Source organism: Oncorhynchus gorbuscha, linkage group LG03 (genome assembly GCF_021184085.1).
Source record: "Oncorhynchus gorbuscha isolate QuinsamMale2020 ecotype Even-year linkage group LG03, OgorEven_v1.0, whole genome shotgun sequence".
In the NCBI taxonomy this organism is placed as follows: domain Eukaryota; kingdom Metazoa; phylum Chordata; class Actinopteri; order Salmoniformes; family Salmonidae; genus Oncorhynchus; species Oncorhynchus gorbuscha.
In genome coordinates, this window is record NC_060175.1 from 107,732,214 (window position 1) to 107,751,186 (window position 18,973).

General features: G+C 47.0%; 1 protein-coding gene across 3 annotated transcripts; it reads left to right on the top strand.

The window, feature by feature from the left end:
- The first annotated feature begins 222 nt into the window (after positions 1-222).
- Positions 223-17,999, top strand: LOC124032431 (transcription factor PU.1). Of its 3 annotated transcripts, XM_046344824.1 has the most exons (7): positions 223-352; positions 4,442-4,475; positions 9,382-9,565; positions 10,850-10,968; positions 13,342-13,510; positions 15,805-16,037; positions 16,409-17,999. In XM_046344824.1, exons 2-7 carry the CDS (start codon positions 4,455-4,457, stop codon positions 16,421-16,423), a joined length of 741 nt encoding a protein of 246 aa, XP_046200780.1. In that variant the 5' UTR covers positions 223-352; positions 4,442-4,454; the 3' UTR covers positions 16,424-17,999. The 3 variants fall into 3 exon arrangements, with proteins under 3 accessions (XP_046200780.1, XP_046200778.1, XP_046200779.1); XM_046344822.1 differs by having other exon boundaries at positions 15,805-17,999; XM_046344823.1 differs by lacking the exon at positions 223-352 and adding an exon at positions 4,298-4,350 and having other exon boundaries at positions 15,805-17,999.
- The last annotated feature ends 974 nt before the right edge of the window (positions 18,000-18,973 follow it).

Below are 18,973 nucleotides of genomic sequence, written 5' to 3' on the forward strand. Positions count from 1 at the left end.
GAGTAGGCTCCACCTCTCCATTACACCCACCTAAACTCATGGTGAGAAATTTTACATAATGATAGAGTGACTAGTGAAGAGTCAGAGAGAGAGAGAGAGAGAGAGAGACAGAGACAGAGAGAGAGAGAGAGAGAGAGAGAGAGAGAGAGAGAGAGAGAGAGAGAGAGAGAGAGAGAGAGAGAGAGAGAGAGAGAGAGAGAGAGAGAGAGAGAGAGAGAGAGAGAGTATATAAAGGACTGGAGGAGCTTTCACCTGCCCACTCGTTCTGTCTCTCTTCCTCCATCGCACCTCTCTCTCTGAAGGATATTACTGCATCAATCTGTCAAACAAACAACTTAAAGGACTAAAACAGGTAGAGATGTCCCTCCATCTCTCATTGAGAGTTTTAATTTTGCTGGCTTTCATTTAATGCACTTTTGCACTGTTAACCTGCTGTTAACCAGCTCTTACCCTGCTGTCCACCTGCTGTTAACCTACTGTTAACCTGCTGTTAACCTGCTGTCCACCTGCTGTTGACCTGCTGTTAACCTGCTGTTAACGAGCTCTTACCCTGCTGTCCACCTGCTGTTAACCAGCTCTTACCCTGCTGTCCACCTGCTGTCCACCTGCTGTTAACCTGCTGTTAACCTGCTGTTAACCTGCTGTCCACCTGCTGTTAACCTGCTGTCCACCTGCTGTTAACCTGCTGTCCACCTGCTGTCCACCTGCTGTTAACCTGCTGTTAACCTGCTGTCCACCTGCTGTTAACCTGCTGTCCACCTGCTGTTAGCCTGCTGTTAACCTACTGTCCACCTGCTGTTAACCTGCTGTTAACCTACTGTTAACCTGCTGTTAACCTGCTGTTAACCTACTGTTAACCTGCTGTTAACCTGCTGTTAACCTGCTGTTAACCTGCTGTTAACCTGCTGTCAACCTGCTGTCCACCTAACCTGCTGTCCACCTGCTGTTAACCTGCTGTCCACCTGCTGTCCACCTGCTGTTAACCTGCTGTTAACCTGCTGTTAACCTGCTGTCCACCTGCTGTTAACCTGCTGTCCACATGCTGTTAACCTGCTGTCCACCTGCTGTTAACCTGCTGTCCACCTGCTGTCCACCTGCTGTTAACCTGCTGTTAACCTGCTGTCCACCTGCTGTTAACCTGCTGTCCACCTGCTGTTAACCTGCTGTTAACCTGCTGTTACCCTGCTGTTAACCTGCTGTCCACCTGCTGTTAACCTGCTGTTAACCTGCTGTTAACCTGCTGTTAACCTGCTGTTAACCTGCTGTTAACCTACTGTTAACCTGCTGTTAACCTGCTGTTAACCTACTGTTAACCTGCTGTCAACCTACTGTTAACCTGCTGTCCACCTGCTGTTAACCTGCTGTCCACCTGCTGTCCACCTGCTGTCCACCTGCTGTTAACCTACTGTTAACCTGCTGTCCACCTGCTGTTAACCTACTGTTAACCTGCTGTTAACCTGCTGTTAACCTGCTGTTAACCTGCTGTTAACCTGCTGTTAACCTACTGTTAACCTGCTGTCCACCTGCTGTTAACCTGCTGTCCACCTGCTGTCCACCTGCTGTTAACCTACTGTTAACCTGCTGTCCACCTGCTGTTAACCTGCTGTCCACTTGCTGTTAACCTGCTGTCCACCTGCTGTCCACCTGCTGTTAACCTGCTGTTAACCTGCTGTCCACCTACTGTTAACCTACTGTTAACATGCTGTTAACCTACTGTTAACCTGCTGTTAACCTACTGTTAACCTACTGTTAACCTACTGTTAACTTGCTGTCAACCTGCTGTTAACCTACTGTTAACCTGCTGTCAACCTGCTGTCGACCTACTGTCAACCTGCTGTTAACCTACTGTTAACCTGCTGTTAACCTGCTGTTAACCTGCTGTTAACCTGCTGTCCACCTGCTGTTAACCTGCTGTCCACCTGCTGTTAACCTGCTGTTAACCTGCTGTTAACCTGCTGTTAACCTGCTGTTATCCTGCTGTCCACCTGCTGTTAACCTGCTGTCCACCTCCTGTTAACCTGCTGTTAACCTGCTGTCCACCTACTGTTAACCTGCTGTTAACCTGCTGTCAACCTGCTGTTAACCTGCTGTTATCCTGCTGTCCACCTGCTGTTAACCTGCTGTTAACCTGCTGTCCACCTACTGTTGACCTACTGTTAACCTGCTGTCAACCTACTGTTAACCTGCTGTCAACCTGCTGTTAACCTGCTGTTATCCTGCTGTCCACCTGCTGTCCACCTGCTGTCCACCTGCTCTTAACCTACTGTTAACCTGCTGTCAACCTGCTGTCAACCTGCTGTTAACCTACTGTTAACCTGCTGTCAACCTACTGTTAACCTGCTGTCAACCTGCTGTTAACCTGCTGTTATCCTGCTGTCCACCTGCTGTCCACCTGCTGTCCACCTGCTCTTAACCTACTGTTGACCTGCTGTTAACCTGCTGTTAACGAGCTCTTACCCTGCTGTCCACCTGCTGTTAACCAGCTCTTACCCTGCTGTCCACCTGCTGTCCACCTGCTGTTAACCTGCTGTTAACCTGCTGTTAACCTGCTGTCCACCTGCTGTTAACCTGCTGTCCACCTGCTGTCCACCTGCTGTTAACCTGCTGTTAACCTGCTGTCCACCTGCTGTTAACCTGCTGTCCACCTGCTGTTAGCCTGCTGTTAACCTACTGTCCACCTGCTGTTAACCTGCTGTTAACCTACTGTTAACCTGCTGTTAACCTGCTGTTAACCTACTGTTAACCTGCTGTTAACCTGCTGTTAACCTACTGTTAACCTGCTGTCAACCTACTGTTAACCTGCTGTCCACCTGCTGTTAACCTGCTGTCCACCTGCTGTCCACCTGCTGTTAACCTGCTGTTAACCTGCTGTTAACCTGCTGTCCACCTGCTGTTAACCTGCTGTCCACATGCTGTTAACCTGCTGTCCACCTGCTGTTAACCTGCTGTCCACCTGCTGTCCACCTGCTGTTAACCTGCTGTTAACCTGCTGTCCACCTGCTGTTAACCTGCTGTCCACCTGCTGTTAACCTGCTGTTAACCTGCTGTTACCCTGCTGTTAACCTGCTGTCCACCTGCTGTTAACCTGCTGTTAACCTACTGTTAACCTGCTGTTAACCTGCTGTTAACCTACTGTTAACCTGCTGTTAACCTGCTGTTAACCTACTGTTAACCTGCTGTCAACCTACTGTTAACCTGCTGTCCACCTGCTGTTAACCTGCTGTCCACCTGCTGTCCACCTGCTGTCCACCTGTTGTTAACCTACTGTTAACCTGCTGTCCACCTGCTGTTAACCTGCTGTCCACCTGCTGTTAACCTGCTGTTAACCTGCTGTTAACCTACTGTTAACCTGCTGTCCACCTGCTGTTAACCTGCTGTCCACCTGCTGTCCACCTGCTGTTAACCTACTGTTAACCTGCTGTCCACCTGCTGTTAACCTGCTGTCCACTTGCTGTTAACCTGCTGTCCACCTGCTGTCCACCTGCTGTTAACCTGCTGTTAACCTGCTGTCCACCTACTGTTAACCTACTGTTAACATGCTGTTAACCTACTGTTAACCTGCTGTTAACCTACTGTTAACCTACTGTTAACCTACTGTTAACTTGCTGTCAACCTGCTGTTAACCTACTGTTAACCTGCTGTCAACCTGCTGTCGACCTACTGTCAACCTGCTGTTAACCTACTGTTAACCTGCTGTTAACCTGCTGTTAACCTGCTGTTAACCTGCTGTCCACCTGCTGTTAACCTGCTGTCCACCTGCTGTTAACCTGCTGTTAACCTGCTGTTAACCTGCTGTTAACCTGCTGTTATCCTGCTGTCCACCTGCTGTTAACCTGCTGTCCACCTCCTGTTAACCTGCTGTTAACCTGCTGTCCACCTACTGTTAACCTGCTGTTAACCTGCTGTCAACCTGCTGTTAACCTGCTGTTATCCTGCTGTCCACCTGCTGTTAACCTGCTGTTAACCTGCTGTCCACCTACTGTTGACCTACTGTTAACCTGCTGTCAACCTACTGTTAACCTGCTGTCAACCTGCTGTTAACCTGCTGTTATCCTGCTGTCCACCTGCTGTCCACCTGCTGTCCACCTGCTCTTAACCTACTGTTAACCTGCTGTCAACCTGCTGTCAACCTGCTGTTAACCTACTGTTAACCTGCTGTTAACCTGCTGTTAACCTGCTGTCCACCTGCTGTTAACCTGCTGTTAACCTGCTGTCCACCTGCTGTTGAGCAGTTCGGTTTTTGGAGTTACGTAATTCTCAAATTGAACTGCTGCATGTTCCACTTTCAGTTACGGAACAGCGCAAGTCTCACGTGTGACATGATGTCTGTGTCTTTCTCCTGGTATTCTGGTATTTAAAGAATGTGTTTAATGATTTTCAGATAGTGTGTGTCGACATGCTGGTATCCTGGTATTTAAAGGTTGTGTTTAATGATTTTCAGATAGTGTGTCGACATGCTGGCTACTCTGGAGACGGTAAGAGAGGGTTTATTTTATACCTCAACAGACTGTGTTTTCTACCGTAAAAAGGGTCAGGGTCTGTTTCTGTGTGTGTGGAAGCTGTGAATCCTTTCTTTCACCCTTCTGCCAAACTCCCAGACTGACTGACGGACTCATAACATCATGTGGTTGATTCCCAGACTGACGGACTCATAACTTCATTTGGTTGACTCCCAGACACACAATCAATGTACTGTAGCTCTGCAGCTAGAATATTTCAAGATAAGTATTTATTTTCTGTGTCTTTATATTGATGTTGCTGTGAGAGTGACCAACACTTGCATATATTTGCTAGTCAAAGCAGACAGTGGGGTTAAAGGTGTGTGTGTGTGTGTGTGTGTGTGTGTGTGTGTGTGTGTGTGTGTGTGTGTGTGTGTGTGTGTGTGTGTGTGTGTGTGTGTGTGTGTGTGTGTGTGTGTGTGTGTGTGTGTGTGTGTGTGTGTGTGTGTGTGTGTGTGTGTGTGTGTGTGTGTGTGTGTGTGTAGTCAAAGTAGCGAGCAGGCTGTTGTGCGTCTTTAGAACAACAACAAACTGTCAGTTATTAATTACAGTACTATCAGATTCTGGTCCGTACACAACTACTAAATATATACTACTGTGTATTACTATACAATAACTACAGATCAGTACTAACAGAACTTTTACAAGAGAGACCAGGGCCTGCGTTTATAAAGTGCCTCAAAGGAGGACTTATCTGATATTGGAAAGGTGTCTTGTCAGTTATAGAATTCAAAAACCAGACAGTGATGTGAGGAAATATCACATGCAGACATGATCCCCCTTCACACGTGATCCCCCTTCACACGTGATCCCCCTTCACACGTGATCCCCCTTCACACGTGATCCCCCTTCACACGTGATCCCCCTTCACACGTGATCCCCCTTCACACGTGATCCCCCTTTCACACGGGATCCCCCGTTCACACGGGATCCCCTTTCACACGGGATCCCCCTTCAGATATTATCCCCCTTCACACGTGATCCCCTTCACACGTGATCCCCCTTCACACGTGATCCCCCTTCTGATGTGATCCCCGTTTAGATGTGATCCCCGTTCAGATGTGATCCCCATTCAGATGTGATCCCCGTTCAGATGTGATCCCCGTTCAGATGTGATCCCCGTTTAGATGTGATACCCATTTAGATGTGATCCCCATTCAGATGTGATCCCCGTTTAGATGTGATCCCCGTTCAGATGTGATCCCCATTTGGATGTGATCCCCGTTCAGATGCGATCCCCATTTAGATGTGATCCCCATTCAGATGTGATCCCCATTCAGATGTGATCCCCGTTCAGATGTGATCCCCATTTAGATGTGATCCCCATTTAGATGTGATCCCCGTTCAGATGTGATCCCCGTTCAGATGTGATCCCCGTTTAGATGTGATCCCCGTTCAGATGTGATCCCTGTTTAGATGTGATCCCCGTTCAGATGTGATCCCCGTTCAGATGTGATCCCTGTTTAGATGTGATCCCCGTTCAGATGTGATCCCCATTTAGATGTGATCCCCATTCAGATGTGATCCCCGTTCAGATGTGATCCCCATTTAGATGTGATCCCCGTTTAGATGTGAACCCCGTTCAGATGTGATCCCCATTTAGATGTGATCCCCATTTAGATGTGATCCCCGTTCAGATGTGATCCCCGTTTAGATGTTATCCCCGTTCAGATGTGATCCCCATTTAGATGTGATCCCCATTTAGATGTGATCCCCATTTAGATGTGATCCCCGTTCAGATGTGATCCCCATTTAGATGTGATCCCCATTTAGATGTGATCCCCGTTTAGATGTGATCCCCGTTCAGATGTGATCCCCATTTAGATGTGATCCCCATTTAGATGTGATCCCCATTCAGATGTGATCCCCATTCAGATGTGATCCCCGTTCAGATGTGATCCCCGTTCAGATGTGATCCCCATTCAGATGTGATCCCCGTTCAGATGTGATCCCCATTTAGATGTGATCCCCATTCAGATGTGATCACCCTTCTTCATTTTTGTGGGATTCCAGATGTCAAGATGTTGATGGCAGTGATTTGTTACATTCATTGCTACAGTCCATGTTATAGTCCATGTTATAGTCCATGTTATAGTCCATGTTATAGTCCATGTTATAGTCCATGTTATAGTCCATGTTATAGTCCTTGTTACAGTCATTGTTATAGTCCTTGTTATAGTCCTTGTTATAGTCCTTGTTACAGTCATTGTTATAATCATTGTTATAGTCCTTGTTATAGTCCATGTTACAGTCCATGTTATAGTCCATGTTATAGTCCATGTTATAGTCCTTGTTACAGTCATTGTTATAGTCCTTGTTATAGTCCTTGTTATAGTACTTGTTACAGTCATTGTTATAGTCCATGTTATAGTCCATGTTATAGTCATTGCTACAGTCCATGTTATAGTCCATGTTATAGTCATTGCTACAGTCATTGTTATAGTCATTGCTACAGTCCATGTTATAGTCATTGTTATAGTCCATTTTATAGTCCATGTTATAGTCATTGCTACAGTCCATGTCATAGTCATTGTTATAGTCCATTTTATAGTCCTTGTTATAGTCATTGCTACAGTCCATGTTATAGTCATTGTTATAGTCCATTTTATAGTCATTGTTATAGTCATTGCTACAGTCATTGTTATAGTCATTGCTACAGTCATTGTTATAGTCCTTGTTACAGTCCATGTGACAGTCCCAGTCCTTGCTACATTCATTGCAACAGTCCATGTGACAGTCCCAGTCCTTGCTACATTCATTGTTATAGTCATTGTTACAGTCCATGTTATAGTCATTGTTCCAGTCCTTGCTACAGTCCATGTGACAGTCCTTGTTATAGTCCTCTAAGTTATATTCCAGTCCTTGCTACTGTAACAGTATAATTTTAAACCGTCCCCTCGCCCATACCCGGGCGCGAACCAGGGACCTTCTGCACACATCAACAACAGTCACCCACGAAGCATCGTTACCCATCGCTCCACAAAAGCCGCGGCCCTTGCAGAGCAAGGGGAACTACTACTTCAAGGTCTCAGAGCAAGTGACGTAACCGATTGAAATGCTATTTAGCGCACACCGCTAACTAAGCTAGCCGTTTCACATCCGTTACACTACAGTCCATGTGACAGTCCTTGTTACAGTCCCAGTCCTTGTTATAGTCCTCTAAGTTATATTCCAGTCCTTGCTACAGTCCTTGTTACAGTCCTTGTTACAGTCCCAGTCCTTGTTACAGTCCCAGTCCTTGTTATAGTCCTCTAAGTTATATTCCAGTCCTTGCTACAGTCCTTGTTACAGTCCCAGTCCTTGTTACAGTCCCAGTCCTTGTTATAGTCCTCTAAGTTATATTCCAGTCCTTGCTACAGTCCTTGTTACAGTCCCAGTCCTTGTTACAGTCCCAGTCCTTGTTACAGTCCTCTAAGTTATATTCCAGTCCTTGCTACAGTCCATGTGACAGTCCTTGTTATAGTCCTCTAAGTTATATTCCAATGATTTTGTGCTTAGTTTGTTTGAGCTTGAAGGTGTTTATATATACTATGTATAACATATTAGGGTTAGGGTGAGGGTTAGGGTGAGGGTGAGGGTTAGGGTGAGGGTTAGGGTTAGGGTGAGGGTTAGGGTGAAGGTGAGGGTTAGGGGGAGGGTTAGGGTGAGGGTTAGTGTGAGGGTGAGGGTTAGGGTGAGGGTTAGTGTGAGGGTGAGGGTTAGGGTGAGAGTTAGGGTGAGGGTGAGGGTTAGGGTGAGGGTTAGGGTGAGGGTTAGGGTGAGGTTCAGGGTGAGGTTTAGGGTGAAGGTGAGGGTTAGGGTTAGGGTGAGTGTTAGGGTGAGGGTTAGGGTGAGGGTTGGGGTGAGGGTGACGGTTGGGTGAGGGTTAGGGTGAGGTTTAGGGTGAAGGTGAGGGTTAGGGTTAGGGTGAGGGTTGGGGTTAGGGTGAGGTTTGGGGTGAGGGTGACGGTTAGGGTGAGGGTGAGGGTTAGGGTGAGGGTTAGGGTTAGGGTGAGGGTTAGGGTGAGGGTGAGGGTGAGGGTTAGGGTGAGGGTGAGGGTTAGGGTTAGGGTTAGGGTTAGGGTTAGGGTTAGGGTTAGGGTGAGGGTTGGGGTTAGGGTTGGAAATATTAGGACATGGACTGACCAGGTGAATCCAGGTGAAAGCTTTCATCTCTTATTGATGTCACTTATTAAATCCACTTCAATCAGTGTAAATGAAGGGGAGGAGACATGTAGATGAAGGGGAGGAGACAGGTTGAAGAAGAAGGGGAGGAGACATGTAGATGAAGGGGAGGAGACAGGTTGAAGAAGAAGGGGAGGAGACATGTAGATGAAGGGGAGGAGACAGGTTGAAGAAGAAGGGGAGGAGACATGTAGATGAAGGGGAGGAGACAGGTTGAAGAAGAAGGGGAGGAGACATGTAGATGAAGGGGAGGAGACAGGTTGAAGAAGAAGGGGAGGAGACATGTAGATGAAGGGGAGGAGACAGGTTGAAGAAGGATTATTAAGAATTGAGAGAATTGAGACATGGATTGTGTACGTGTGCCATTCAGAGGGTGAATGGGAAAGACAAAATATTTCAGTTCCTTTGAATGGGGTACGGTAGTAGGTGCCCAGGGGTACTGGTTTGAGTCTGTCAAGAACTGCAGCTCTGGTGGGGTTTTCACACTCAAAGCTTCATGTATGTACCTAGAATGTTACACCACCCAAAGGACATCCAGCCAACTTGACAAAACTGTGGGAAGCATTGGAGTCACCTTGAATGCTTTCCACACCTTGTAGAGTCCATGACCCGACGAATTGAGGCTGTTCTGAGGGCAAAAGGGGGTGCAACTCAATATTATATATATATAGACAGTATATCCACAGTACGCATACACTGACCGTGCTGTCTCCTCTAGATGGGTTATATCCCAGGCTGGCCCGGTCCTACCCAGACCCCGGTAGAGGTGGACCTGGACGTCATAGAGGAATATCTACAGGAACACTCGCTGGACGTCCAACACACACCTCCTACGCCTCCTGCCACGCCCGTTCAGCAAACACACACACACTCACACCAACACCAGGAGACCAGCGTCATAGGTGAGCGTGTGTGTGTTTATTGATTGATTGAGTGGTCGATTGATTTAATTGATCGACTGATTGTTTTATACATTTGTTTATTCTCTTATTGATTGATTAATAAACTGATTGATTGGTTGATTGGTTGACTACCTGATTGCCTGATTGGTTGATTACCTGATTGCCTGATTGATTGGTTGATTGCCTGATTGATTGGTTGTTTGGTTGATTACCTGATTGATTGGTTGATTGGTTGATTACCTGATTACCTGATTGATTGGTTGATTGGTTGATTGCCTGATTGATTGGTTGATTACCTGATTGCCTGATTGATTGGTTGTTTGGTTGATTACCTGATTAACTGATTGCCTGATTGATTGGTTGATTACCTGATTGCCTGATTGATTACCTGATTGATTGGTTGTTTGGTTGATTACCTTATTGCCTGATTGATTGGTTGATTGGTTGATTACCTGATTAACTGATTGCCTGATTGATTGGTTGATTACCTGATTGCCTGATTGATTACCTGATTGATTGGTTGATTGGTTGATTACCTGATTAACTGATTGCCTGATTGATTGGTTGATTACCTGATTGCCTGATTGATTGCCTGATTGATTGGTTGTTTGGTTGATTACCTGATTAACTGATTGCCTGATTGATTGGTTGTTTGGTTGATTACCTTATTGCCTGATTGATTGGTTGATTGGTTGATTACCTGATTAACTGATTGCCTGATTGATTGGTTGATTACCTGATTAACTGATTGCCTGATTGATTGGTTGATTACCTGATTGATTGGTTGATTGGTTGATTACCTGATTAACTGATTGCCTGATTGATTGGTTGATTACCTGATTAACTGATTGCCTGATTGATTGGTTGATTACCTGATTGATTGGTTGATTGGTTGATTACCTGATTAACTGATTGCCTGATTGATTGGTTGATTACCTGATTAACTGATTGCCTGATTGATTGGTTGATTGCCTGATTGATTGGTTGTTTGGTTGATTACCTGATTAACTGATTGCCTGATTGATTGGTTGTTTGGTTGATTACCTTATTGCCTGATTGATTGGTTGATTGGTTGATTACCTGATTAACTGATTGCCTGATTGATTGGTTGATTACCTGATTAACTGATTGCCTGATTGATTGGTTGATTACCTGATTGATTGGTTGATTGGTTGATTACCTGATTAACTGATTGCCTGATTGATTGGTTGATTACCTGATTGCCTGATTGATTACCTGATTGCCTGATTAATTTGTTGACTTATTGATGTATTGTCTCTTCAGAGAACAGCTGGTCTGGTCAGTATGCCTACCAGTGGCATTATGACTATAGTTCTCTTAATAAGGAATATGAAAAACAGGCTCCGCCCACAGAATGGCCTCGTCTTCATGGCAACCACTGGGTGAGTACAATGAACACACCCTCTCACACAACATGCATACTGTAAGGGCCGTAATGCAGAAGTCTTCACAATATTATTATTTATGTATATTTGCACATTTGTATAATGTTAATATTTAGGCCATTCCACTATAGACATTTGTATAGGAAAACCCCTGTTCGTTCTCTCCATTAGTTTAGCATGTGTGACATCATATGCCTGACATTATTGCTATGCTCATGAGGCAAGAAGAAGTCGATGGACTGTTCAATTCATTTCCTTTGTAAAATGTTCATTGCTATATAAAAAGGTCAAACGGAGAAGGTTTTGAATGGTTTTATTGGTGTCAGATTCACTGCTTTTAACATTGACTCCTGTGGTGACTACTGCGATGGCTGCTCTACTACACAATACAACAGGGCTACTACACGTCTACTACACACCTACAACACTCAACAGGGCTACTACATGTTTACTACACACCTACAACACTCAACAGGGCTACTACACGTCTACTACACACCTACAACACTCAACAGGGCTACTACACGTCTACTACACACCTACAACACTCAACAGGGCTACTACATGTTTACTACACACCTACAACACTCAACAGGGCTACTACATGTTTACTACATTTACATTTACATTTAAGTCATTTAGCAGACGCTCTTATCCAGAGCGACTTACAAATTGGTGCATTCACCTTATGACATCCAGTGGAACAGTCACTTTACAATAGTGCATCTAAATCTTAAAGGGGGGGTGAGAGGGAATACTTATCCTATCCTAGGTATTCCTTAAAGAGGTGGGGTTTCAGGTGTCTCCGGAAGGCGGTGATTGACTCCGCTGTCCTGGCGTCGTGAGGGAGTTTGTTCCACCATTGGGGGGCCAGAGCAGCGAACAGTTTTGACTGGGCTGAGCGGGAACTGTACTTCCTCAGTGGTAGGGAGGCGAGCAGGCCAGAGGTGGATGAACGCAGTGCCCTTGTTTGGGTGTAGGGCCTGATCAGAGCCTGGAGGTACTGAGGTGCCGTTCCCCTCACAGCTCCGTAGCAAGCACCATGGTCTTGTAGCGGATGCGAGCTTCAACTGGAAGCCAGTGGAGAGAACGGAGGAGCGGGGTGACGTGAGAGAACTTGGGAAGGTTGAACACCAGACGGGCTGCGGCGTTCTGGATGAGTTGAAGGGGTTTAATGGCACAGGCAGGGAGCCCAGCCAACAGCGAGTTGCAGTAATCCAGACGGGAGATGACAAGTGCCTGGATTAGGACCTGCGCCACTTCCTGTGTGAGGCAAGGTCGTACTCTGCGGATGTTGTAGAGCATGAACCTACAGGAACGGGCCACCGCCTTGATGTTGGTTGAGAACGACAGGGTGTTGTCCAGGATCACGCTGATCAAGGATCAAGGTTCTTAGCGCTCTGGGAGGAGGACACAATGGAGTTGTCAACCGTGATGGCGAGATCATGGAACGGGCAGTCCTTCCCCGGGAGGAAGAGCAGCTCCGTCTTGCCGAGGTTCAGCTTGAGGTGGTGATCCGTCATCCACACTGATATGTCTGCCAGACATGCAGAGATGCGATTCGCCACCTGGTCATCAGAAGGGGGAAAGGAGAAGATTAGTTGTCGTCTGCATAGCAATGATAGGAGAGACCATGTGAGGTTATGACAGAGCCAAGTGACTTGGTGTATAGCGAGAATAGGAGAGGGCCTAGAACAGAGCCCTGGGGGACACCAGTGGTGAGAGCGCGTGGTGAGGAGACAGATTCTCGCCACGCCACCTGGTAGGAGCGACCTGTCAGGTAGGACGCAATCCAAGCGTGGGCCGCGCCGGAGATGCCCAACTCGGAGAGGGTGGAGAGGAGGATCTGATGGTTCACAGTATCGAAGGCAGCCAATAGATCTAGAAGGATGAGAGCAGAGGAGAGAGAGTTAGCTTTAGCAGTGCGGAGCGCCTCCGTGATACAGAGGAGAGCAGTCTCAGTTGAATGACTAGTCTTGAAACCTGACTGATTTGGATCAAGAAGGTCATTCAGAGAGAGATAGCGGGAGAGCTGGCCAAGGACGGCACGTTCAAGAGTTTTGGAGAGAAAAGAAAGAAGGGATACTGGTCTGTAATTGTTGACATCGGAGGGATCGAGTGTAGGTTTTTTCAGAAGGGGTGCAACTCTCGCTCTCTTGAAGACGGAAGGGACGTAGCCAGCGGTCAGGGATGAGTTAATGAGCGAGGTGAGGTAAGGGAGAAGGTCTCCCTTACCTACAACACAACAGAGCTACTACACATTTACTACACACATACTACACAGTACTACACATTAATAAAGAAAGATATTGAATGTAATAATGTAAGTCTGATATTTAAACTGTCTGACTGAGGGGATGTGTGTTTCAGGAGCACAGCACCTATTCCAGTGAGACAACTCCCTGCAGTGAGTCTGACTCCTCCAGCTCCCTCTGTCTAGACTACCCTCCATCCTCTCCCTCCGACGCTCTCTCCTGCCCCCCTGCTGAGAGGAGAGGCAGGAAGACGAGTGAAATACTGCCCCTCACATCACACTCAGGTAACAACACTACACACACCCACACCACTACACACACCCACACCACTACATACACCCACACCACTACACACACCCACACCACTACACACACACACACACACACACACACACACACACACACACCACTACACACACCCACACCACTACATACACCCACACCGCTACACACACCCACACTGCAACAAACACCCACACCACTACACACACCCACACCACTACACACACACACACACCACTACACACACCCACACCACTACATACACCCACACCACTACACACACCCACACCGCTACACACACCCACACTGCAACAAACACCCACACCACTACACACACCCAAACCACTACACACACACACACACACCACTACACACACCCACACCACTACATACACCCACACCACTACACACACCCACACCGCTACACACACCCACACTGCAACAAACACCCACACCACGACACACACCCACACCACTACATACACCCACACCACTACACACACCCACACCACTACACACACCCACACCGCGACAAACACCCACACCACTACACACACCCACACTACTACCCACACCCACACCACCACACAATGACAAAAACACACCACTACACACTCCCTCACCACTACACACTCCCACACCACTACACACACCCACACCACTACACACACCCACACCACTACACACACCCACACACACACCCACACAGCGACAAACACCCACACCACTACACACTCCCACACCACTACACACACCCACACCACTACACACACCCACACCACTAGACACACCCACACACACACCCACACCACTACACACACCCACACCGCGACAAACACCCACACCACTACACACACCCACACCACTACACACTCCCACACCACTACACACACCCACACCACTACACACACCCACACCACTACACACACCCACACACACACCCCACACCGCGACAAACACCCACACCACTACACACACCCACACCACTACACACACCCACACCACTACACACACCCACACACACACCCACACCACTACACACACCCACACCGCGACAAACACCCACACCACTACACACACCCACACTACTACCCACACCCACACCACCACACAACGACAAAAACACACCACTCCACACTACCTCACCACTACACACTCCCACACCACTACACACTACCACACCACAACATACACCCACCCACTACACACACCCACATCATTATACACACCCACACTACTACCCACACCCACACCACCACACAATGACAAAAACACACCACTACACACTACCACACCACAACACACAATCACACCACAACACACTATCACACTACCACACCACTACACTACACCCCGGCAAACACCTACCCACACCACTACACACACCCACACCAATACATACACCCACACGACTACACACCCACGCCACTACACACTACCACTACACAACGACAAACACACAGCCACACCACTACACACCCACGCCACTACACACTACCACAAACACACACCACTACACACTACCACACCATTACATACACCCACGGCACTAAATACACCCACACCACTACACACTATCACACCACTACACACTACCACACCACTACACCATTACACACCGGCAAACACCTACCCACACCACTACACACTACCACACCACTACACCACCACTACACGACCACACCACTACACCACTACACACCGGCAAACACCTACCCACACCACTACACACTACCACACCACTACACCACCACTACACGACCACACCACTACACCACTACACACCGGCAAACACCTACCCACACCACTACACACACCCATACCAATACACAATACCACACCACTACACACTACCACTACACACACCCACAAACATACACACACACCCCCACAACACTACACACACCCACAACACTACACACTACCACACCACTACACACTACCACAAACATACACCCACACCACTACACACTATCACACCACAACACACAGCGTGTGCTGTGGTGTTAGCGTGTGCTGTGGTGTTAGCGTGTGCTGTGCCGTGGTGTCAGCGTGTGCTGTACCGTGGTGTCAGCGTGTGCTGTGGTGTCAGCAGTGCTGTGGTGTCAGCGTGTAGTGTCTCACTCTTCTATCAGACCCACGTCCCATCCAGCCACCCACACTACCTCACCACTACACACTACCACACACCCCCACACCACTACACACTACCACACACACACCAACCTTAATAACGAATAAACACTAATAAATAACAATATACTTACTTCCTGTATCCCCCCTTTTGCCCCGACAGGAAAGAAGAAGGAGCGTCTGTTCCACTTTCTGTTTGAGATGCTACAGACCCCCTCCATGCGGAGCTGCATCTGGTGGGTACAGTCCTGCTCCGGCACCTTCCAGTTCTCCTCCCAGAACAAGGAGCGTCTGGCCCAGCTGTGGGGTCGAAGGAAGGGAAATCGCAAGACCATGACATACCAGAAGATGGCTCGAGCACTCAGAAACTACAGCAGAACAGGAGAGATCTGTAAGGTGAAGAGGAAGCTCACGTACCAGTTTAGTGAGGGAACACTGAGGGGGCTGCAGGGAGCGTGTTAGGGAGAGGGAGAAACATATGCTAGCACAGTTACCTGGCAGGGCACAAAGATAAATACTGAGTATTTGTAGGATGAGGAAGTAGAAGAAGAGGAGCAAGAGGAAGAGGAGGAGGAGCAGGGGGAGGAGGAAGAGGAGGAGAAGCAGGAGGAGGAAGAGGAGGAGCAGAGGGAGGAGGAAGAGGAGGAGAAGCAGTAGGAGGAAGAGGAGGAGAAGGAAGAGTATGAAGAGGGGGGGAGGAGGAAGAAGAGCAGGAGGAGGAAGAGGAACAACATCACCCTAACCCCTAACCCTTCTGTCTTCAACAGGTAGACACCATGTAGACGGGGTCTTCAACATGTAGAAGCTAGAGAAAGGGCCTTCAACATGTAGAGGCTAGGGAATGGGCCTTCAACATGTAGAAACTAGGGAAAGGGCCTTCAACATGTAGAAGCTAGGGAAAGGGCCTTCAACATGTAGAAACTAGGGAAAGGGCCTTCAACATGTAGAAGCTAGGGAAAGGGCCTTCAACATGTAGAAGCTAGGGAAAGGGCCTTCAACATGTAGAAACTAGGGAAAGGGCCTTCAACATGTAGAAACCAGGGAAAGGGCCTTCAACATGTAGAAACTAGGGAAAGGGCCTTCAACATGTAGAAACTAGGGAAAGGGCCTTTAACATGTAGAAGCTAGGGAAAGGGCCTTCAACATGTAGAAACTAGGGAAAGGGCATTCAACATGTAGAAACTAGGGAAAGGGCCTTCAACATGTAGAAGCTAGGGAAAGGGCCTTCAACATGTAGAAACTAGGGAAAGGGCCTTCAACATGTAGAAACTAGGGAAAGGGCCTTCAACGTGTAGAAACTAGGGAAAGGGCCTTCAACATGTAGAAACTAGGGAAAGGGCCTTCAACATGTAGAAACTAGGGAAAGGGCCTTCAACATGTAGAAACTAGGGAAAGGGCCTTCAACATGTAGAAGCTAGGGAAAGGGCCTTCAACATGTAGAAACTAGGGAAAGGGCCTTCAACATGTAGAAGCTAGGAAAGGGCCTTCAACGTGTAGAAACTAGGGAAAGGGCCTTCAACATGTAGAAACTAGGGAAAGGGCCTTCAACATGTAGAAACTAGGGAAAGGACCTTCAACATGTAGAAGCTAGGGAAAGGGCCTTCAACATGTAGAAGATAGGGAAAGGGTCTTCAACATGTAGAAACTAGGGAAAGGGCCTTCAACATGTAGAAACTAGGGAAAGGGCCTTCAACATGTAGAAACTAGGGGAAGGGCCTTCAACATGTAGAAACTAGGGAAAGGGCCTTCAACATGTAGAAACTAGGGAAAGGGCATTCAACATGTAGAAACTAGGGAAAGGGCCTTCAACATGTAGAAGCTAGGGAAAGGGCCTTCAACATGTAGAAACTAGGGAAAGGGCCTTCAACATGTAGAAACTAGGGGAAGGGCCTTCAACATGTAGAAACTAGGGAAAGGGCCTTCAACATGTAGAAACTAGGGGAAGGGCCTTCAACATGTAGAAACTAGGGAAAGGGCATTCAACATGTAGAAACTAGGGAAGGGCCTTCAACATGTAGAAGCGAGTGAAAGGGTATCCAGGGGCTACAGAAGGGACAAGCCTTTGAACATTGGCTTTGAACATTATTTGTAAATCTGAGGATTGTCATTATATGAAAACTACTTCATAAGTAGAGTTTGAATGAATCTCAAAATGGCACTGATTATTTTATACACCTAATGAAGAAAATGTTGGATCGGATGATATATTTTTCTACACTTTCTTTTTGTTTTAAATGTAGTCTTTAATCGTGTGTGTTGATAAACCGGTTTAGAGAAGGTCCATGTGTTATAACGTTTTAAACCATTTGTCTTTTTGTCCTGTGATTTTAATAAAACGTCTCTGCCCTCATACTGTGATGGTGTTGGCCCAGCGTAAGAATTTGTTCTTAACTGACTTGCCTAGTTAAATAAAGGCTACATTAAAAAAGCAAATGCTGGAGAGAGAAGTGATTCATATACACACTGCACATAGATAAACCCCCACACAGTTCCCACGGGCTGTATGCAAAGCAACCAGGCAGACCAACAGTCTGGTTAATGAATAACAGCACCAGAGTAACTCCACACCACCAAAACACCACTGGGCTCTGCCGACGGGGAGGAACGGCTCATCATAATGTCTGGAACGGAGTCAATGGAACGGAATCAACCACGTGAAAACCACCTGTTTGTGTTTTGATGCCATTCCATAGAGTCCGTTCCAGACATTATGATGAGCCGCCCTCCCCTCACCAGACTCCACTGTTACATACACACACCCACTCACTCACAAATAGGGGAGAAAGAGAAGGTTGTTGTTAGATGTGTTATCAATAATATAATTTTATATCTGTAAGTCTTCATGCAAATGAAGGAAGTAACCAGGCTACACAGGGAACAGATTATGTTATATTTAAATAGCTTTCAACTTGACTCTCATATTCAAACGCTCACCACACATACAATTCCAGGAGGAGCCACAGGGGAGCGCTATATCCACACCCACTCTTTGCCTTTTATGGCACCGCCTTGTGTACTAAGCCAGTAATACCGTAGATCCCAGTATGAGAGAAGGATGGTATGATGATATGAACATCTGGATACAGCTCAATGTCAAAGTGGAATTATGTAAAAAATAAAAAAAATATAAAAAAAAATTGCTGATGTAGTTTTTTTGCAAATGGTAAAAACATCAGTAGCCAAAACATCATTATAAAGCACCAAGTTTGCTTTGATAAAAAGGGAAAAGCAGCACAAAAAGCAATAATGGCATTATAGTGAATGGAGGTGTCAATATGACAGCAGTCAAAAATAGTGCATTTATACGTTGGATAGCAGGCCGAATTAGTCTG